Raw genomic sequence first — 22,996 nt, 5'->3', positions numbered from 1 at the left:
TTCGTTGAGAAGCCTGATGGCCTGTGGGTAAAAGCTGTTTGCCAGCCTTGTGGTCCTGGACTTCAAACTCCTGTAGCGTCTGCCTGACGGTAGGAGTGTGAATAATGTCTTCTCATTATGCCTTCCATCTACTGAAGACAAACGTCAGCCAGAAGCAAGCAGCAAGTGAAGGCCTGGCAAAGCACCTCCAGGGAAGAATCTGGTGACGTCCGTGGGCGCCACACTTCAAGCAGTCGTTGCACATCCAAGTATTTCAAAATTGCTGAGATAGTTACAATTATAGCAACTGTCTAAATACTATTTTGGAAAAGTTGAGGTCTAAAATTTCTGTACCAAATCCTAAATGGTAAATGGGATATCTTCCTGCTATATGTTGTTAAAGATACAATGTAAATAAGAGTCTTAACGAAATGGTGTACGGGTGATTTATTTATGAAACACAACAAAAACATTTACATTGACATTTTGTGCATGGGAAGATGCAAACGCAGGTAACATAATTTCTACCCAGACAAATAAAACCCTTTTTTATAGGAATGGTTACCATATGAATATTCACACTGTTAATGAGGCCACTGCACATAATGACTGCACGTAAAAATCCCAGACTTTTAGCTGTTAATGTGATAATGTGTCCATAATTATGTTCCAGAGAATTAAGACAACCCTCCAAAACACACATTTAGATTATTTCACTTTGTTTAAAATAACGTTGCTGCCAAAGTCAACTGCCTCTAAGTGTTTAAATTGCATTTGAGGGAACGGTACAAGCTGGCGGCCAAATTTAGTGAAGGAACATTTCAGATCTCCTCTATAAGCAGTAGGGCGGATGTAAACCTTTGTCTGGAAACTATTATCACATCCTTAAACTTCTTGTGGACATTTATGAGTCTCAGTTATGCGCTTTGTCAGTGTAAACAAATAAATAATTATTTACAAACTGTAAAAATGCTAACAAAAACAAGCATAAATAATTTACAAAAGAAATTATAATACAGACTTTAAGTATAAACATCTTTGGCCTTGACTATATAAAAAAAAAAGTTCATTCAAGTCCTCCATTAGAAACATTCAGGATGAAAAGAATGAGCAGAAATGCTAAAGAACAGTAAAATGATGTTTTGGTTACTGATACTGTCACATACTGTACAGAAGCCATGAAAAAGGCACCAAAAAAGACCACACTTGGGCAACATATTGTAGAAAAGCACATACAGACTTTAAGTGGTTGTACAATGAATCCTTTAAAAATGTAGTCATAAGTACATTAGTTATAATGAAATATTCCGCATACTTTTTGCCAGTTATCCACTCATGTCAGTTCTTCTGACCCCCACCCCCAGTGAGGGAAAGTATACAAGTATATACAAGTCATCTGGAAAACAGGAAATAAAGAGTCATCATTTCCTCTCCAGCGCGGAGACACGGAAGAGCATGGAAAGTCTCATTTATGTTGAAATGTATTCGCTGACGACGTGCCGTTTACTTTGACATCGCCCGCTCGCCATCTTGATTCAGTTATCTGCGGAAAGATGGAGAAAATAGCGGCTATTAGCTACATGTTTGTAATCAAGATGCACAACACCAGGCGAGAGGTAGCACGTGTGCCACGCTCATCATGAGCGATTGCAAGAAGACTGCAGGCTTTTCCGCTTTTAAATGCTGGACAGAAAGCTGGAAGTCCTTGGAACACACACAGTAACACTCACACAGGCGCGCAAACACGCAAGGCCTTCCACAATGCATTTGGTGGTGCATTGTACACAAAAAGAGCTGACAAGCACAAAAACTTTTTTCTTTTTCACAAATTTTTGCTTGGGCCAACAAAACAACACGTAACACGCACGCTGTTACCTTGTCAACCCAGTCGGCAACTCCAGCTCATCTGAGTATTGAAAGACATGTGGAAGGGTTGAAAGAGTTTTTCACACATCACATTCAAACACATTAGAGCTTCTGTGATTGGTTACTGCCTGTGTGCTCAGATTGCGCACACACACGAGATGAGTAGAATCTGACATTTCCAAACTCTGCATATCAGTGTTGAAAGGCCACCATATTAGGTACACTCACACAGTCTAATTAGAGCTAATGAAAACAGCTGCATAAATTATGGAAGAAAAAGAAAAACATCTCCACGACATACCTCAATGTTTGAATAATGACACAAAAATTCACTGAGAAATTAGGGAAATGTCGAAAAATTGTATGTAAATTTGACAAGTGTGTCTAAATTGACAACAACATTGATTGGATTCTTCCTTGGCTTTAAAGGTCCCATATTACAGTAATCCCTCATTTATCGCGGTTAACTGGTTCCAGATCCGACCGTGAGAGGTGAATTTCCACGAAGTAGGATTCCTTATTTATAACTGTAATATTTTCGTAGTTACAGCAGACAAAACCTGTTTACAACCTTCTACATACAGTTTTTACTATTATTAAAGCCCTCTAGACATGAAATAACACCCCTATAGTCACATTTACACTCCTATTACCCAATATAGTAGACATAATACGAGTAAATAAGTCATTTAATACATAAATAAAACTTGTTCCTGTGATCAAGTCTGCTGCTTCTGTCTGTCTGTCTTCAGCCACGAAAAAGCATGAATTATTAGTAATTTTTTAAAAAACCGTGATACAGTGAAGCCGTGAAATTCCAAGTGCCAATTCAACAATTTTAAATAAGTTTCATAGGTCCCACTATAGTGTAAGTCTAAGCAACTATGTCTATTCATTAAAGGTGATCATTATTATTGTAAAGGTAAGCTATTTTGATAAAGCTCTTGCATTGGATCTCATTAGATTGTGCAGATGTACCTCATGAAGTGTCCAGTGTCCCTTTTACGCATCTTTGAACTTAAGAGTTGCGATCCAAAATTCGTTTCTGGTCAGTTTGCAAAATGCAGAAATGCAGACCATTGGCGCTCAGTACGTCATGGTTAGTGGAGAGGATGGAATGCCATTCATAATGTGTCGAACCTGATAGTTTTCAACATTTTTTGAATGCAGATTACCATATTCACAGCTGCTTTATCTCATTTTAAACCATGATATATTCTGCAACTCATAGAGCCACAATTAGGGTCCACCTCATTAAAACAGCAATTTTCTTATTTCCACACTCAATATTTAACAGTGGTAATGGCTGATAACCACAGAAACACACGTTGCTCACTGATAAAGACGGCCATGCTTGGTCCGTGCCACACAGGAAGTGTGGTGCATTGTGTTCTATGCGTATATGGGTATTAAACACTTTCCACATTAAGTATGTGATTAATTTGCAAATGCTGAGGAAACAAAGGAGAGTTTACTAACCTCTGCACTCATACTTGAGGTCGGAGAAGAAGACCAGCTCTTGTGAGAAGACAAACAATCCTAACCTTCCGCCAGCAAATGTCTTGTCATAAACTGGTCCTGAGTCGGCCATGATCTGTTTGCCTTCGTACACAACAACCCTGCAAACAACATGAACATGTGTACTCATTGGACACAAATGACATTCAATATCAACAAATCTTCCTGTACTAAGTGATAACGTTTAGTTTTAATGACACTGCTGGAGAGGTATTCATTGACAAAAACTTTATTGTTGTAGTTGCTCTTTGTGGGAGTGGCAATTAATTACTGTTAATGTATTGTTAAATTAATACATCTAAAGTGAACATGAATATCTTTTTGCATTAGATTTCAGCAGGTGAGTGTATACTGTATCACAAATAATATAACAATACATATGAAAACGGTCTATTAATTTTAGAGATGCTCAATATTGGCTTTCTTACCAATATCAGATATACCACTATTGTCCCTCACTTCATTACCGATACTGATATAGCAGCAGTTTTTCCCTCAAACTAATGTCAGGTCATATCTCGTGTAATGAATGAACACGATATGCTTCTTTTACTGTGAAGTCAGCTATCCGAGCTGACTTCGGGCGAGAGGCGGGGTACACCCTGGACTGGGCGCCAGCCAATCGCAGAATATGCAATACAAGTTATCGAAAAGTGCCGTTTTGTTTCGACAACAGTCATTTAAAAAATCCCGACCAATAGTCATGTAAATAACATGTTCTCCTACTATCAACAAGTAAGAAAGGGAAGTCTTAATAAATTCACAAATACGAATCTAAAGAAATAATGCTGGCAACCATACAGTTTGGAAAGCTGCACATTTCTATGTGGCACAAACATCAGCATGAGAACAAAGTAAAGTGCAAAGTATGAAACTCTGGACTAATACAATCAGGGAGGTTATAAACTGGGGCTCATTCAGCACATCACTCATGAACATATTAGTTCAGAAGTGTTAAAGGAAGACATCTTACTCCCCTCTTGCATTACTAGCGCTTTCATTGCAAATTGCATATTTACAATCCTACGACAAAACTTGTAAGATCGGCATTATGCTAATCTACAATTGGGGTTAATAGGGTTAATATTTTACCTTATGAAACCAGTCTTTGGTCTGTGAATGAGGTGCCACCTGTAAGCTGTGTAATCTTTCCAGCCAATATTCTTGGGGTCATGCCACAGAGTTCGTACCTACGGTAAATGAATAACATTAAAATGAATGCTAGAGATTTTTAAAGCAGTCAACAAAAAAGCTTTCAAATGTAGCGTACCTCTCCAGGAGTGTTGCCCGTGTGCCACAAAGCATTCCTGAGGTTTTCTCCGGTGCCGGTGGTTGAGTTGACTACTTTGAGCGACACGCCAGAGATGCCGAAGGCCTTGGAGGGTTTGTCCTCCCAGTAGGTTTGTGTAATCTGCTTCCACATCACCACATAAAAGCGCCCGCTCGACTGGTAGCCAAAAACAAAGCCTGCGTAGTCGTCGTCCCTGTCTGTGTTCACATACATCGTGCCGCTGAAGTCCACAGCACTGAACTCATCAAAGCCTGGTGTGCAAAAAAAAAGAGTGAGCTTTCCCACATAATAACCACTTTGACATGAGTTCAATGTACGGGAGTTTACACGTGTGGTGCTCACCTACGGCAATGCCTGGGTCAGAGTTGGCAGTCTGAACAAGCTCTTTGCCCTGGTGCCTCACCACCCAGTTGGGGTCAATTTGAGTGGTTCCCTTTGGGTCTAAGTGGACCATCTGGAATTTCCTGAAGTCTGTGACGCTGATGGCATTGTTCTCTGGGCACACATCAACGATATCTGGGATGTTGTCATTGTCAAAGTCGTCCTTGCAGGCATCACCCCTTCCATCACCTGTTATCAAAGACATAAGGTGTGACCTATGTTGCATTGGATTAAACCAAAGATTGATTTGGATTTTATATAGCGCCTTCTTACAAGGTCGCCCAAGCGCTTCACAGTGAAACCCATTATTCATTCACGCCACCGTCACACACTGGTGGTGGTATCTACATACAGTATGTAGCCACAGCTGTCCTTGGGTAGACTGATGGAAATGTGGCTGCCAATTTGTGCCAATGGCCTCTCCGACCACTGCCAAACATTCATTCACATTTATACACAAGTGTGGACAGCACTGGAGGCAAGGTGGGTGAAGTGCCTTGCCCAACAGTGACTGGGATGGAGGAAGCTGGGTACAAACAAGCAATGTTCTGGTTTTTGGACTACCAGCTCTCCCTCCGGAGCCACTCTTGCTCTGGGAGTAAGTAAAAAAGCATCGTAATTACAGCGGAACCTCGGTTTTCATCATTAATCCATTCCAAAAGGTCAGATGAAAACTGTAATGTATAAAAACTGAATACATTTTTCCCATAAGGAATAATGCAAATCCAATTAATCCGTTCCAGACACCCAAAAATATAACACATTTAGATTATAATTTTAAATTATAATTTTACGTGTAGAAAAAAAAGTGAAATAGATAAAAAGATCAAAGATAAAAGATAAATAACAGATGACGGGATGGAAGAGCGACGCGGATGCTGTTTCACTCTAGTCCTTTACAAACAGTAACATTCAAAGCTGCTATGGTTAGAGCTGTATACTTGCTCACTTTAACTTTATTGTAAACTTCAGCAGCAGGTACAATCATCATTACAGACAATGGCCCGGCTCACTATCTGTTATGTGTCTCCCTTAAACCATTCCCCCTGCAATCTGTGTTAACTAAGGAACCTTTACATTATAATCCTATTGTAACAGACGCTACCTTTGTACTTTACTACAACTTCCTTCTTGAAATCATTAAGTATTTCTCACATTCTTTATCAAAGTTTTGGCACTTGCAACTTTTTTTTGCTGCCGTCCTAAATAAAAAAAACACTCTAACTCCTCTAACGAAGTGCGCATGAGCGTCACATCAGTGCACAGCGCAGTGCAGTTCTATGACACTGTTATAAAAAAACATTCTTAAAGGGATACCTCTCTGATAGTTACAATCACAACTGAGCTTTTTTACCTACGCCAAGTGCAAAACTGAAAAATATTGTGTTGACTGCCTTTTGTTGGTTTGTTTAGCAGGGTTATGAAAGAATTACACAGAACTACCGTTTTCCACAAACTTTGCGGATGGGTAGCATAGACTCGATTAATCGATTATCCAATTAATCGACAACTATTTTGGTCTTTGATTAATTGTTTTTTGATTTTAAAATGTTAATATCGCTGATTTCAGCCTCTCAAATGTGAATGTTTTGTATTTAATCCATGAAAGCAGACCTATTATCTTTGTATTTTAGGCAAAACAAGATTCACACCCATCAGCTTTGACTTTGGAAAACAGTGATTGACATTTTTGCCTCTTTCTGATATGTTGCAGACCAACGCACTAACTTTGTGTTAGCTTCATAGTGATTTGGTCCATCTAGGGCCTAACCCATTACTTGATTAAACCAAACAACAAGCTTCAGATAAACAGCTGAGAAAATAAACGTCCATTCATCCATTCATCTTTTTCCGCTTATCCTAGGGCAACCGAGACGAGAGGAGAAGACAGACTTGTTGCCGGCATACAGGTAGCAAACCGCTCAAATTAGGTGGTCCGGTAGCCCATTCTCCCGGAGTACTCCCCACGGAATTCCTCGAGGAACACCCTAGTATACTGTCCTAGTATCATGTATATACTGTAAATGATGAAATTAATCGTTTGTTTTCATTATTCTGAATATGTACACCATTATGTCACCATATAATTTCCAAGATATTATAGCTGATAATGTAGCTCATACAAAGGGTTGGAGGAAGATAAGAGCAGTGGGCTGGCCATTCAGCCTGTCAGTCTTCCCAAAAGTTTTCCGGTATGTGTGGCCCAGTGTGTGTTCTCACACAAAAATCTTAGTTGCCCGAGCAAGCGTCATAGAAAAACAGATGTATCCACTTATTTATTTTTTTTAGTTAGACATAATTTTATCTTTTAGAAAGCAAACATCTTACATTAACCAAGAAGTAGCCTAACAAACAAACTAACTGACTGACATACAAACACCAATACAACAATGCAATGTTTTTCACGCTTTTTAGAGGAACTGTTTGCTTTTTTTTGCCATTTAAATTTAAGTGATGCAACAATTACCCTTTCTCCAGTAAGGAAAATGGTAAGGCCCCATCATCTGTCGCCATACCAAAGTACTATTCTCTTTGCAAAGACATATTTTTCGCACCTAATGCAGTAGCCAGTGAGCACAATTAAGCACATTTTCCAAGTCAGTGAAGCTAAAGTAGCCATCTTTTGTCATGCCGTGATAACTCTCACTGATGTTACCCAAGGACCAGTTGAGCCACACAGCAGGCTTGGAGCTCCCAGTGGAAAGGAGGAAAGGACGACCAGTGAGTCATGAAGGCCGCCGCATGGAAGTAGCTCGCTGCTTTCTGTCATCATATTTGTTATGGCACACGTGGCTACACTTCTGTCAAATAAACACTATATGACAAGCTGTGAAGCGAGTGAACGCATCGGCTGGACCAACGGGCTTCCTCCTTGGCAGTCTGTTTCCAGTTACACACAGCTGTATAAACTCCAGGTAACCCTGCACAATTTGGGCACAGCAAACTAATCAAGAGCAAAGCTAAAACAAATAAAAAACTTAACAAGCTGGCGTGTGCCCTTTTGGGCTCCTTGCTGAAGTCATGCCGGATGCCATCAACCACACCAACACAGAAGTTTGACTTTATGTGGCCATATTTCAAGTACAACATCAAGACAACTAAGAACAGTGAGGACAGTAGCATCATCACAGGTACGCTTGTTGTGTGCGGGCATGTACGTACCATTACTTGATATACGTTTTGAACAATGAATATGAGCAGAGAACCTTTTGCCAAGTGGATGTCCACAGACTTTATAATAAGTCTAACATCCATTCTGTACTACCACTAATCATCTCAACAGCCCTCATAGTTAAACACTGCAGATTAATATATTCATTATGTAGCAATGCAAGGTCAATGCATCCGACTTGACAGTCTTCATTTATTAAATAAAAGTAAGATGACCAACAAGTTCAAATACTAGCAGTTATTAAAAATGAAAAATGCTGTGATACTGCCTTCATCACAATACACTCTCAACTTTCATTATTATTACCAGATGTGGACAAAGGAAGTATAATTATTATACATAGTTATATACATTTTTTACATTTTACAATTAAAATATGAGAAAAAGGGTCACAAGATCGACAAGATTCAGGAAATAAATCTTTGTTGAGAGCTCAAGTACTGTAATAAACACAGAAAGTGTGTACTTGTTCCAAGTAAAACCTGTTGTCGACAACTCCAATGATACGTCTTATACATCCATTCATTTTCTTTGCCGATGCTGGAGCCTATCCCAGCTGACTTTGGGCGAAACTCCACACAGAGATCCCCAAAAGGAGATTCAAACCCAGATCTTCCCGATCTCCTGACTGTGTGACCAATATACTAACTACTACTAACCACTGGCCACCGCGCGGCCATGCCCTATACAATCAGATGAAAAATAAATACTTAGCCGACGTAGGACTCCTACTTGTGATCGAGGATGTTTAAATTGGTGTGTTGGTGTGACTTTGTGGACTCTAAATCCTACCATCATTGAGGTTAAGCACCAAACAACAAACAACTGATCCTCACCATCAGAGTCAAGCTGGTCTGCATTGGGTGTCAGCCTGCAGTTGTCCTTGTCATCGGGTATGCCGTCGTTATCGTCATCATAGTCGCAAGCGTCTCCTTTGCCGTCCTTGTCATGGTCTGCCTGATTGGCGTTGGCTACATATGGGCAGTTGTCCAAGTTGTTCTGATGGCCGTCTTCGTCTATGTCCTGGTTATTGTCACATTGATCTCCCACCAGGTCGTTGTCTAAGTCGATCTGTTCAGGGACAGCACAAAGGATTAGGAATGTGAAGGCTTTTCTTGGCTTGGAGTGTGTGACAGTGCCTGCAGAGGGTTGTGCAGCAGTGGACAGTTGTCACACTGGTCGCCGACTCCATCCATGTCTGTGTCCTTCTGGTCAGTATTGTACACAAGTGGACAGTTGTCATTCTCATTCAGGATTTCTAAGGACACAAAGGTTGATTACAGATAGAAAATACAACAACAGCATAGCATATTTATCAGGTTTTAATAGTTTACCATCTCCATCAATGTCTACAGCACAGGCATCCCCTTCGCCATTGTGGTCGGTGTCAATCTGGGCCGGATTGTGCTCATAAGGGCAGTTATCACAGCGGTCACCGACTTCATCCTTGTCAAAGTCAAACTGGCGAGGGTTGTAAAGGAGGGCGCAATTGTCCTGTGGTTGAAAAATGTGATTATGTTAGAGAGATCTGTGGCCTTGCAGGACTCAATGACACGTGTTGTTGATGTCTCGCACCCTCTCATCAAGGATTCCATCATTGTCATCATCTTTGTCACACGCGTCTCCTTGGCCATCTTTGTCAAAGTCTTCTTGTCCAGAGTTGGGCAGACTGGGGCAGTTGTCCTGTAAAAGCAGATGGAGGGCTTCTGATTACAGGCTGGTTTCCATAGATGATGACAAGGAAGGCAGTTGAGTGAGATACCTTCTTGCAATGATAGGTGGCGTTGGCTCCGCACACCAGGTTGTGATTGGGCCAGCCATCGAGATCAGAGTCTTCTCCGCAGATGTAGCCATCGCCAGCGTAACCGGTGCGACACTCACACTTGTACATGGGGTCACTGAAGTGGCTGATGTAGATACATTCAGCAAATCTGTGACAGTTGTGGGTCTTGTCCTTGCAGGGATTCTCGGGCTCACACACCTGGACAAAATAAGACAGAGGAATGGTCTGATTGTTGTCATCTGTCTGAAAGGACCTTTTCAAAATAAAGATGGCTTCAAATTGAGACGGGTAAGAAAAACATTTTCAACAAAGCACTTCTGAATGCTGTTGATTTGACAGAATCCCACTTAATGCATCACACATCCCTCTGTGGCTCACCACTACTGCATAAGGTATTCACAGCTGCCACTCATTACAGGAGGACCAAAATATAACTTGCTTTGAAAGCCACTCCATGAGCTCAAAGAGAAGAAAGTGGCAGCGAAAGCAGGCCTTTGATCAAAAACCTTGAAATGGAATCATTCAATGCCAGCGGTGAGACAATCCCTGTGTTCCCAAATCAAATAACTGTGCAATTCGGGCATAGAATTAAAGTCGGGCATGGGCAAGCGCCAAAAGAGGGGCAAAAAAGGAACATAGTCACAGGGGCACAGTGCGTTGTAGTCTTTCAGGCGCAGTTTCAAAGGTACAATTACTTACTCATGGGTCACCAATGTATTTAATATTGTCTGCATCTGCTATTATACACATTAGTTCTTTTCACCCTGCCTGTTTTTCCTGTGGTGCTTTTCGATGTGAACAGTACAACACAGAATGGGCGGATGAGGTTGACTCACTAATTTTATGTTAACAGGAGAGGGCGTAGCAGAAAGCCGGCTACCCTTTCACACCAGAGACTCACTTCTCTAGCCCTGTTGTGTTGAAAGAAATCGTCTGATTGTCTGTGTTTTATGCATCACGCTACACAATGGCGCTGAAGCAGACATGTTCTAACTATCAGATAGTGGGATTCCATATTGCTGTGTGAAAGAGCTCACTTGGATTCTGCTTAAAAGGCACAGGCAGAAAGATGCAGGGTCTTCTTTTACAGCACTGATGTGCCAATTTTGTGGGATCTCTGTGTGAAAGAGGCTAATGAAAATCAAAGCAGCGATGTGAATAAGACCACTCCCCCTTTTTTTCCCCCCTTGTTTTCATTGAGTCTCAAAGTGTCAATCAATACTGTTTTTTACTGTGTAAGAAATGTAATTATCTTGTAAATGTCATTAGATGACGCAATTGTACCAGATTTTGTGGTTGATGAATGTAAACCACTGCTGCCTTCATCATATACACACACATGGACTTAATAAAGATGACTGCCTCACCTGTTTGCTCTTCTTGGCAGCCTCCACACCCATCCCGAAAGGTTGGGTGCCCTTATAGCGTATAGGGCAGGGCAGGCAGTGGAACCCTGGATCTGTGTTGATGCAGCGCTGCATCCCGCCCACGTTGAAACACACGTCAGATACCATGTCACACTGAAGGAGAGGAGGAGAAGGAATGAAAAACTGATCAATGTGCCTAGGTATTCATGTTGTACAACAAAACCTTCACCTCATTAATATCTTCACAGTGGGTACCATTTCCTCGGAAACCAGCTGGGCACGGCCCGCACTCCCAAGAACCGTCTGGAGCACTGTTGCAATCCACTCCCCCAAAACACGGGTTAGACAGACAGCCATCTGCAAGGGATGCACATGGTAAACTTGAAAAGACATTTAAACATCGAGTGGACAAATTTAATTTAATAGTAAAAATAAAATACAAATGATCAAAGTTAAATAAAATCTGTATAACAGGGAAGTGTATCTCACACTTATCCCTGGCAGAGCAAATCTGTTGAGCATGTAAGGGCATTTAGATCAACAATACTATCGGCCCTAATGGCTGGACAGAACACAGCGGAACGTCGTTTTTCCTACGCTCTGATAAACTGTCTCGGTTATTGTACGGCAAAACAGTGTGCCTAACAAACTAGTCGAACACCCAAACAAAGCATCCACGCATTGGCGACTAGGTCTCTGAGAAGAATGGATTGTGGTTCTTTTAGAGTTGGGACACTACAGTATAGACAGACTCCGGCCAGGGAATCCTTTAATCATCTTTATTTTTTATGTGTGTGTGGGTGATTTATATCTTCATAGAACGCACACAGAACTATACATAACTCAGCTTGTGACTCTTTCCTTCCTCCTTTCAAGCACTGCGCTGTGGACTGAGTATTTGATTTTGTGTTTTTCTTACTTAGGACGGCTGCAAAAAAAGTGTCAAGTTACAGAACTTTAATAAAGAAGGTGAGAAACACTACTGAATTCAGAACACTACTGAAACAAAAGAAGTCATTGAAAGCTACAAAGGTAGCATCTATTACAATAGGATTGTTAGTGTAAAGGTTACTTGTTAACACAGGTTGCAGGGGGAACATTTTAGGGAGACATATTACAGACAGTGCTACTGCTAAGTGAGTAAGTATACAGCTGTAACCGTCCGTGAGTTTGTACCGGACTAGAAAGAAACCACGTCCGTGTGGCTTTTCCACCCTCTCCCCTTTCCCTCCACTCATGTTTGCTAATCTTCAATGAAGGAAAATGTGATGTTAAATGTTCATTTATCAATTTCATTGGTCATTTATATGTATTTTCCTTTGTTTTCTGCATGTATAACTGGTAATTATTTTGGGTTAGTATTTTTGGGTGTCTGGAACGGAGTAATTGGATTTATACAATTTCCTATGGGAAAAATGTGTTTGGTTTTCAGACATTTAGTTTTTGTCTGACCTTTGGGAACGGATTAATGACTAAAACCGAGGTTCCATTGTAAATGGGACAGGATCCAAACACAATCATGTAGGATGAGTCTGTAGCCTATAATCAAGCACTCACCAACAGGGCAGTCTTTTTTGTTACAGCTATCACTGTCGTTGACCTCGCCGATGCACTTCCTGCCGCCGTACTGAGGATGAGGGCTGTTGCATTCACGTTTCCGACTTTTGATCCCGCCGCCACATGTTGCCGAGCAGGTTGCCCATGGAGACCAAGGTCCCCAACCTCCATCGACTAAAAAGAACAAGAGATTTGGTGTTTTAAAAAATCTGAATCCTGCAGCACGATAGTCAAGTGTCAGTGCAAGACAGTACAGGGTTCAAACCTGTGGGGTTTCCATGTTCTCCCTGTGCATATGTGGGATTATTCCAGCTTCCTCCCACAGTACTGTGTGCTTTTGTAAAGAAACACTACGCATATGCCCAACTGCTTTTTGTTGGCGTATTTGTGGATTTAAAATAGGATCTATGTAAATAATACAATTTGCTGCACGTAGTAGCATTGTAGTAAATGTACATTAAGCTGGTCGAGTCTTCAAACTCATTATCTTATCTAATAGCCCCGTTAAGCTTTGATTGTGCATGCCTACACAGAACAAGTATGATGCTTGTGCATGTCTCTGTTTCCACCAATGGCAACTTTCAGTGTTATTAAAAATATGTTCAAAAAACAGTTTTCAAGTGCTTGCATTTTTAGGCTCTAAAACACTGCACTCAAAATGACACCTTTTATCAGTTAAGCTAAAGATGGTGTCCTAAAAGGCAGAAAAGCCCACAGTGTATATTAGTATATATACTTACAAAAAATGTTAATGAAAGTACTTGAGTGAACAGATACTTTCAGCAAAAAACAACTAGAAAGGGTCCTGCTTTTGTGTAGTAGCCAGAAAGTCAGATGCCTGGGACTTAACACTACAAGAGAAAATATACCGAGCTGATTTAGGTCAACATTTCCTGTAGGAGACTAGTCCAAAACACATGGGGAATGTTGCCTCAGGGGAAGCACGTGGCACGAGGCAGTGGCGCTGGCTGCAATACTCACTCGGACATGGCTCTGCAGTGCAGCGCTGAGTCTCTCGCCCGCTCCCTTCGCAGTCTTTGCCTCCCAGCTGCGGCACGGGGGAGTTGCAATGTCGTATCCTGGTAATCTGACCGTCTCCGCATGTCACAGAGCAGGATGACCACGGTGACCACAGGCTCCATCCTCCATCCTGGCGAACTGAAGCATCAAAAATGTGAAATGAAGAAAACAAAAGTAAGCGATTCCATTGGGTAAAAAAAAAAAAAAAAAAAAAAAGCATGTCTAATCTGCCAAAGGTTTAAATGCCAACTACGTTTTCTAAGAGTAAATATTATGGGATATTGTAGACCAGGGCTCACTTTCAAAGATGCTCCAAAATTCTTGCGCCAGTGTTTACGTCACACTATGTAAGCTATCATCCAGTGGTTAGACTCATTCAGCCACTCGCTCAGATGTAGTGTAACGTTAACCTCGACCAAAAACACCGGACAATCTCCAAAACAGGCAATATATTTCACCAAGCAAAATATAGCCAAAATTCCTCAGCTGGTATATTTTACATAAAATGACAACAGTCATTAATATTGCATGACAGCCAAAAGTGAGTCACTGGGCTTTTGGACATAAATTTGTGTTTTTTTTGGAAATAACTTCTACTGGGCACACCCTGCAAGCCGATCATGCAGTCCAACCTCATTTGGATTCAACCTCACTGAGGAATGTTGCACTGTGGGGGATCTCATCTGTGGTCTTTCAGAAGGGGGTTCAGTTTTCCCATTTTTTCCAACACATTCTTCCAAAAATGTAAATTCTTAAAGATGATTCATTTTCTCACCACGACTGTCACATTTGCCTGGGCTGCACTTGCGCGTTTGGATTGAAGGTCCTGTGCAGGGATTGCTGGTAGCATCACATGACCTTCCCCTCTGCTGAGTTCCTGTCCCGCAGGTGACTGTGCACTCTGTCCACTCGGACCATGGGGACCAGCCATGCTCACTTCCTTTTGCTAGAAACAGAAGCACAAAGTTATACAGAGAAATTATAGTAGAAAGTCTATAATAAAATATCATGATTCTGCAGATACGCTTTAAATCAGGGGTCACCGACGTTTTTCCTTGTGAGAGCTACTTTTACAAAATGAAAATAGCCAAGAGCTACTCATTTTTGTAACATTTATTTTCAGAGCTTATTTTAAACCCAAACAAAGCGAATATGCTTGTTTTACCAGAACATTAACAAAATGCTGGTGTCCACAACTCAAATTTTGTATTTCAGAATGCATTTCTTTCTACTGTTCTTACATTATTAACTGAAAACCTGAATGAACAGCAGGCTTGCGGGCACCTCATGTGGTCGTGGGGGGCTACCTGGAGTCCGCGGGCACCACGTTGGTGACCCCTGCTTTAAATAATTCATCTTAATAGTATTTGGGAGGCGCAGGCTAATAGGAGCTGCTGCGTACTTACGTAGACACACGGGACAGCACTCGCCATCGATGAATGTAGGGCTGGCACATGCCACTGGAGGGCAGGTAATTTGGTGGCACACTACCTTGGATTCCTGTCATCAAGGAAAATGAAAATGAAAGCTAAATCAGGTAGGTTTGTACAAACTTCCATCGAGCCAGTTCTCACAAGAATTTTGCACAAAAATTAATGAACTGTAAACACATTACTGACCTGAATATAAGACAACTCTGAAAATAAATGACCCTCCTTGTCATGTCCCATTTTTGGAAACATACTCAAAGACAAAAAAGACTAGATGATTTTCAAAAATCATGTTTTCAATATCTATTTAAATCAACTAATGACTGCTTCATTGATGCCCATTGTCTTTAATCCTCCTCTATTGTTTGATTACTTGCACAACCTTTCACACACTTTTTTCAGAAGGCCTCTGTGGCACAGCTGGTGTGTGTGAGCGACAGGAAGAAAAGCTTTAACCCGCTTGAGGAAAGGTCATTTGGTGCCACCTGCTGGTTTGCAGGTATAAATCTTGAGACCCCGAATATAAGACGACTCACTCCCGTTTTAGGCTGTCTTGTAAGGAAAAAATCTCATCTTATATTTAGGTCAATTTGGTAGTAGAACACTCTGAACATAGTGTAGGACTTCTTTTTAAAGTAAATTCTGGTGAGATCACGTGACCCGGGCTGTACCTGGCAGGTACATTTGGTGCAGCTGTCTACAACCCAGTCTTCCTTGTCATCGAACAGTCGGCCATCCTGCCAGCACATGTTTTTCTCTTTGGAGTTCTTCATCTTTCCAAGGGCCTCCTTCATTACGGTGTTCTCCTCCGTCTGGCAAACAACAACACATGAAGTTGAATTATAGATGAGGCTATCATGAGACTCTTTCACACTGCCCTTAAAAGCTGCCTTTCACAGGTTTGTCACTACGAGTACCAACACAAAATATGTGGTCGAAGTAGGCTTCGGGGGTCATATCAGAACTGTCACAAAGGTGGGACAGTGCCTGAGTGAAAGTATATCCTGCAGTGTGAATTTTAACTTCTCCTGCCCTGGTGTGTTGAAAGCAATTGTTGCGGTCCAACAAATAGTATGTATGTTCCACAAGATGCTGGCATGGATGTCGTCACACATCTGACAGCAGGATTCTGTGTCCCTGAGTTTACAGGCACATATTTACGGCAGTGTCCCATTCTGGCAGTATAACGGGGCTGGTGCCTCAAGTTTGTGGCATCTTTGTAGTAAAGAGACGATGGTGATTACTGACTCACTGTTTTCCCATTAAGGTAGAATACATGCAATTGCGGTGTGCAGGTATCACCATAGTGGACGACACAACTACATCTCCCATTAAAAGTTCAATTAAGTCAACCCTTTGAGCACATTAAACAAAATGTCAATACCAGCTTACTGACCACCTAAAAGGAAACATCTTTCAATGACCAAATCCTGTGTGTTAACAAAGGCTCAGACTGAAAGTGACAAAACCACAAGAAGGAATGATTGATGAGAAAATGTGGATACTTGTAAAACTGTCACTTGAAAATGTGATTCTCATTACTATAAATAACAAACTGAGATATGCTCATTGTAACCTCCAACCCAATTGGACAGCAGGACGTCTCTGGCTGGACTCCTGCACTCTTGGCAACTGTTGCTGGATAAACTGCTGCCAAAGTTTTGTGTGTCTTTGTGTGCTGGAAAAGGCAGGCAGCACTGTGCGGCGCTACAATCTTAAGACACCACTCGGTCTGGAAGAGCCTCAGGGACCCTTCTCATCTCAACCATTTTTTTCCAAGCTTCATGCCCAGACTCTCTTATTGCTGGGAGGCTCCCAGAGGAAACACATGGGCTGTTTAAACACTGCCAGACATTAGACTGGACCCCGACACTGCCAGGGGAACACTTCCTATATCCGCATGTAGCATGTCATAAAATCTGTCTGACACACAGTGCCACAGATACCAGAAGTTGAGCTATCTTGGGGAACTATAAACAACCGTGCGGTCGCTTACTGTTAGCTTTTAAACCAACAGTGGTGACCCCTTAACCTCTTACCTTCTAAAATTACAAATTTCTCCTCCTTTACTGAAAGGCAAATGTATGAATAGACATCCGTAGCTCACCCATGACTGAATCTGTTTGTCCTTTGCTACTTACCACTTTTTGGAGGCCGTCTATGAGGTTACTGACAACCACTCGGAGGCCTTTGAGCTCTTGGAACATGGTGCTCAACTCCTCGCAGGAACGTTCGCACATGTCTGTGCCTGTGTCATCTCTCTTCTGGCCTATGATGTTGGTTGTGATGGAAGGACTCACATCCACAATCTCGGTGCTCTCGCTCACAATATTGGCATCATCTGGAAGGAGCAGAGACGTCAGAGGGATGGAAAACAGAAGTAGGCTGATCAGGGAATGGAGGGATTTCCATTTCTTGTAAAGCCAAGTAAGACAAGTTTGCGACAATGCGAAGATTATGGTGTTTATTGCGTTCCACAAAACAGATGCTCCGTCAGCAGTGTTGGAGACGATCAATCTTTCCACGAGAGGATGACAAAGCAGGGTTAGCTGAGGAAGAGTGGGTGGGGGTACAGGGAGTGAACTGAAATATGGGTGTTTCCTATTGTAATGAGAAAACCGTGTTTGTCGTAAATCTCCATGAACCGTTTGGATAAGTGGACACATCCAATATGGACTTCACAGACTGAAGTGACCACACAGATGGATTTACATGGAACACAGAGGGTTTGGTGAAATCAGGAGGCAATAAACCTGTCTGGAAACTTTCAACTAGGTTGTTTGAGGGGTGTTAAGCCTCACTACCACCAAGCACTACATTTCATGTACAAAAGGTCAGACAAAAACCGAGGCGTAGAGTGCTTTGTTTGGGCACTTGATTGATTGAGCAAATGGGATGGTTTATTAAGTGCAATATTGTATGAAAACTTGAGACAGTGTACAAAAACCGAGAAAATCGAATCATACAAAACTGGGATGTAGAAAAACCGAGGTTTAACTGCAACTAAATCAACTCATTAATGACTTGTTAATGTTTTCAATTAATCCATCAATGAAATATAGCCAAATGCCCATCACTAAGAGTTTCATAAACAATTGGAGGATGCCCAGTAGGATACATTGTGGTTGTTTACAATGGCCCACTTTTGCTACCATTACAACTTTTCACAAAAGAAAGGCATATAAAAAAACACATTCCGATTTGCTTTGCTTGGTAGAAATGGGGTTTCAATGGACTAATGTAGGAAGTACCTCTGGAGTAGTGCAAGTAGATCTTGTAGAAAGTAGAAAGATCACAGATGCCAAGCACACATGACATCTTTATGGTGCAAAGAGCCACATGACATTTTAAGCTTTTGCATCCACCCAATTTTTCTGTTTCTTTCTTACTGTAGCCGCAAAACAGGAGTTATGACATGACGAGTTATACAAATGCGTGGCAGAGTACGCAGTTACACACACATGCATACAAAGCACAAATCTGCTTTGGATCAAGCGACGCAAATTGGCAAAGATTAATAGCAGGCCTGAGCGCTCTAAATCAAGAAGTCACCCAAAATTGCCCAACGATAAACCCACTCAAGCTAGAAGTTATGTTTTCTTTCCTGCTTCGTCTGCTGGAATCATTCAAACCTCAGGAGGGCTTCACACTGCGGGTGCATGACAACGTGCACTCACCCCGCTATGAAAGGATTCACACACCATTCACTCCCTGACAGAAGCACTTTTTCCCCCCACAGAACACTTGTGACACTTTTTCAGAACAAAATTCTCTGCGTGTGTGACATTTGTATGACAAACACTTATCACTGAGCAGGAATATAATCCTGCTTGTGGCAATGGAAAAGCAGCAGCTGTCGTGCAAAGCACACCTCATATGGATTCACTTTGTCCCACTGTTTCCAGATCAGGTGACCAGTAACTTTGCTATAAGCATGATTAGATACATATTTAGTCCTTTTTAAGCCCTGCTGCAGATCAGCAGCTTTTATTTCTCCTGAGAGCTGAGAAAAGCAACCTAATCAGCCAACGTCATGACTTCACTGTGCATGCTTGTGTATGCAGCTGCAATCTGAGGCTCACTCCGCGTTGTGGTATTCCCTATCCCTTTCTTATTTTCTTTCCCATGGTTTTATTCAAGGTCCTATGCCAGTGGAAAGAGAAATATGTAGGTTGCTGGTCACGGCACCTTCACGACCTCCAGCCACCAACTCCTTTTTCTTCTTCGGCATGAAGTAATGCCGGGAAATCTTGCCACACATCTAATCTGCAATCTGTTTGACCCACTGAGTTAAATTTATCCAAAATGAGTCAGCTGAGAGCAAAACCCAGTCAAATGTTTGGTCTGGGGAGTAGTGTGTGCGCTTCTGATTTAAGACGCTGCACTTGCGCGTGAAAGACTGACCCACATGTTTGCAGATCTGCAAATATAATTCTGTTTGACTCAACCTTTGGCTTCACAAGGTCACTCAAATACAAACACGCACTATGTTGACTGAACTCAGCATGCTGGCAACCTTTTCGGGTGACTACTGAAAGACGCAGCAAAATCCCCCCCCCCCCCCCAATTTAAAATCAAATTTACCTTGCTTGGGAATTTCACAGTCTCGACTCAGGAGGATGTCTTCAACTGTGGTGTCAAAAATGAAACGCACATTCTGCAGAAGACCCTGTTTGGTAACACAAAAACAATCATTATACCTGTAGTATACGGTATGCATGTTTGTATGTACGTATATACTGTATCTATCAAACTGTTTATCTATCATCTTCTTATATATTTTCCTCTGCAGCCACAGCAATGTACAAATGTAGATAATCAGTGTGAATTAAATAAAACAAACACAATATATCCAGGTTGTTTCAGAGTGGAAAAGTCATGACAATGAGCATCTTTGAGCACCAGGATTAACTAGAGGTTGAAAATGGGTATTTACCATGTAAACTATACCGTATTACTTTGTCTTGCATGCGTTGAAGTACACGGCAACCATTTACACAGAATGCAGACAAGTGAGAGAGTTGTAATTTGAGCGTGTGTGCCTTACTTAAGGGCCTCATGAGTATCATTCATTTTTCATATAGTTCATGCTTCATACATCCTTACTCTATCAAATGCTTCATTGTTGCAGCCGTACTCTTCACTCTTGTTCTCTCTTTTTTTTTTACACATACAGTTGTAATTTAGAGTCTAAATGTGGAACAATGAGTTGCACTGGAATGCTTGCCTCAAATGTAACTTAAGCCACAAATCAACATCAAAATGTGAAAAGTGTCACACAGCAGCACTGCATAGGGTTCCTGACTCACCCTAAAGTGATTCTCCCGGATGGCTCCTTTGGCGACGTACATGCGGCTGCCCTCAGCCTGCAGGTGCTCATAGAAAGGCTCGTCCAGGATAACGCTGTCCACCAGGCTGCATCCCACGTACAAGTTGGCATTCTCTCCATGGACCTGCAGCGTGATGTTCTTCCACTGGGAATCAGACAGGTCCACGTCCTCGAACGATACGATGTTCTGGGCACCCTCCAGCCAGTAGACCAAGTCCAGGGAGTTGGCTCGTCCGTTTGACACGATCTCAAACTGGCGCCGACCGTCAGAGCCCTCGAAGCCCAGAAGGGTCCCCCGAGAGCTGCGGTCCTGGCGGATGCTAGCCACGAAGACGAAGCCCTCGTTGTTCTGGATCTGGCGCACTATTTGGTGGAGGATGGGAGCGCTCACTGGGGGCAGGTGGTCGAAGCGGATGAAGCGGTACGCGGGGGCGTCGGAGTTCTGGCCCCGGAACTGCTTGGCCCCCAGCGTCCTGCGGCTGATGTGACTTATGTCGAACAGGTCGAAGGAGGTCTCGTCCTCCTGCTCTCCATCTACACACAAAACGAAGGGTTCCAAATAAAAATGTTTAACTTTTAAGGAGCCATTTTGGATGTTGAATTGAATCTTACCGTCTTGAGCAAGTGATTGGAGGAAGAGTAAAGATAAAGGTAGCAGGTAGCTGACTATCATATCGCCTTTGAACACAAACACATTATTAGTTCGCACCTTTCACAAGTTTAGACAATAAACAGAACATTTGAATGTAATACAATACAAATCTAAAGATGTTTTTTGGAATTAGTCAAATTTACCTAAATGTTGTGTTAATCCGGCAATAAAAAAGGAGATTAGATAAAGCGGCACCTCCAGTACCGGAGCAGGAGAATCCCACTGTGGGAGACTACATCCACTGACTGGAGGACACAGACGCTCCTCCCGCTTCTTATAGTGGGACTCGGAGAGGGAGGGGGGCTGTCAATCAAAAGTAGTCACTATGACATTGCTAGTGATGGGCTGTTACATAATTACCATACGATGTCGTCATTGGCTGCACACACACGACACTTCAGAAGTGGACAAGTTAGTAGAGATGTGCGAGTCATGAACGAGCCGTTCAAAACTTATGAGTTTTTATTTATTAAATCGGGACTCGCGAGTACGGTACTCTTCTCCGTTAACCCGTACACTTACTCACCCCTGCTGTCGTTAAATGTAAAAAGAAAACCAGTTAACATGTAATTAATGGTGCAACTGTTACTTCACCTGCAATTGTATCGGGCCGGGCTCTACACTGGGGGTTGGGGGCGAAATAAATGGCTTGCCCAACCCCCCAAATAAAAATTTTAGAATTGAAAACTTCACCAGAAAAGCCACCTCTCCCCTCATCTCTCATCTCCATGGCCGTCCTGCACGTGTATTCACAGCGCACACGGATCGCCTCCCCTCCCCTCCCCTCACTGAGAGGGAACAGAACAGAAGCGACCCGTTAGACAAGTAATAATTAACAACTAAAAACAAAGGTTAATATAAGGTCTGTGTAATATATTTGGTCAATCAACCGGGGGAATAGTTAATAAATAGCTGTTTTCCCCCACTGTAACAGCCTGGTAACTGGTGCATCTTCAGCATCGTGAGAGTTCCTTCTCCACATTGTCACGGCTCCTAACGCCCTATCGTCACACAATGGGCCAAGCGTATATTTGTTACACAAGACAAAGGGGAATTTGATGATCTTGGCCCATGAGAAGTCCATCACAAATAACTCGGACATGGATGAATTTGTGAGAGTTTTTGCAGGGAGAAACAGACGACTGTTGTTGTAGAGTGGAGAAAGAATAGGGAGGTGGAAAGAAAGGACATTTGCGTTATGTTACTAATAAATACATTTAATAGAAATTAAAAAAGAAGAAAAAAGTTATATAGTGTTCTGCTTTGTATCTGTTGTGCAACTTGCGTTATATAACTATTTATAATTATACTTATAAAATGTTGTTGTTTTTTTTCATAAGACTACCTTTCAGTTTTGTAAATATCGATTATAGTGAAAAGTCTTCATTAGGGTCACATTATTTGAGAGTTAGCCTGTCCAGTTAAGATTAATGTTACGTTGTTGGTTGTTAAAATCTTAAGATATTTTATTTTACTTTTAATTTTTCAGTTTCCGACCAGAAGGATTGCCGCCTTATTGTGGTCAGGGGGTTGGCGTGCCTCAGTGACCCTCAGAGCTATACCAGCAGGAGTTGAGTCTTCAGGCGGGACACCCAAGTTGGACAGGCCTCAGGGTAGAGGCCTCACAAAATGCAATCCAGTTCTCCAGGTT

General features: G+C 41.9%; 1 protein-coding gene across 2 annotated transcripts; it reads right to left on the bottom strand.

Moving 5' to 3' along the window:
* Positions 1-407: 407 nt before the first annotated feature.
* Positions 408-21,608, bottom strand: thbs2a (thrombospondin 2a). Of its 2 annotated transcripts, XM_054799220.1 has the most exons (23): positions 21,489-21,608; positions 21,306-21,371; positions 20,674-21,227; positions 19,949-20,033; positions 17,506-17,705; positions 16,036-16,176; positions 15,341-15,434; positions 14,710-14,880; positions 13,896-14,072; positions 12,915-13,088; positions 11,587-11,714; positions 11,358-11,510; positions 9,970-10,188; positions 9,783-9,890; positions 9,542-9,701; positions 9,347-9,465; positions 9,044-9,278; positions 4,997-5,224; positions 4,634-4,905; positions 4,456-4,553; positions 3,325-3,464; positions 1,855-1,885; positions 408-1,522 (listed from the first exon to the last, which is right to left on the bottom strand). In XM_054799220.1, exons 2-23 carry the CDS (start codon positions 21,364-21,366, stop codon positions 1,519-1,521), a joined length of 3,552 nt encoding a protein of 1,183 aa, XP_054655195.1. In that variant the 5' UTR covers positions 21,367-21,371; positions 21,489-21,608; the 3' UTR covers positions 408-1,518. The 2 variants fall into 2 exon arrangements, with proteins under 2 accessions (XP_054655195.1, XP_054655196.1); XM_054799221.1 differs by lacking the exon at positions 1,855-1,885.
* Positions 21,609-22,996: the final 1,388 nt, after the last annotated feature.

Source organism: Dunckerocampus dactyliophorus, chromosome 14 (assembly GCF_027744805.1).
Source record: "Dunckerocampus dactyliophorus isolate RoL2022-P2 chromosome 14, RoL_Ddac_1.1, whole genome shotgun sequence".
NCBI classification, from domain to species: domain Eukaryota; kingdom Metazoa; phylum Chordata; class Actinopteri; order Syngnathiformes; family Syngnathidae; genus Dunckerocampus; species Dunckerocampus dactyliophorus.
This window is presented reverse-complemented; position numbering and strand designations above follow the sequence as displayed.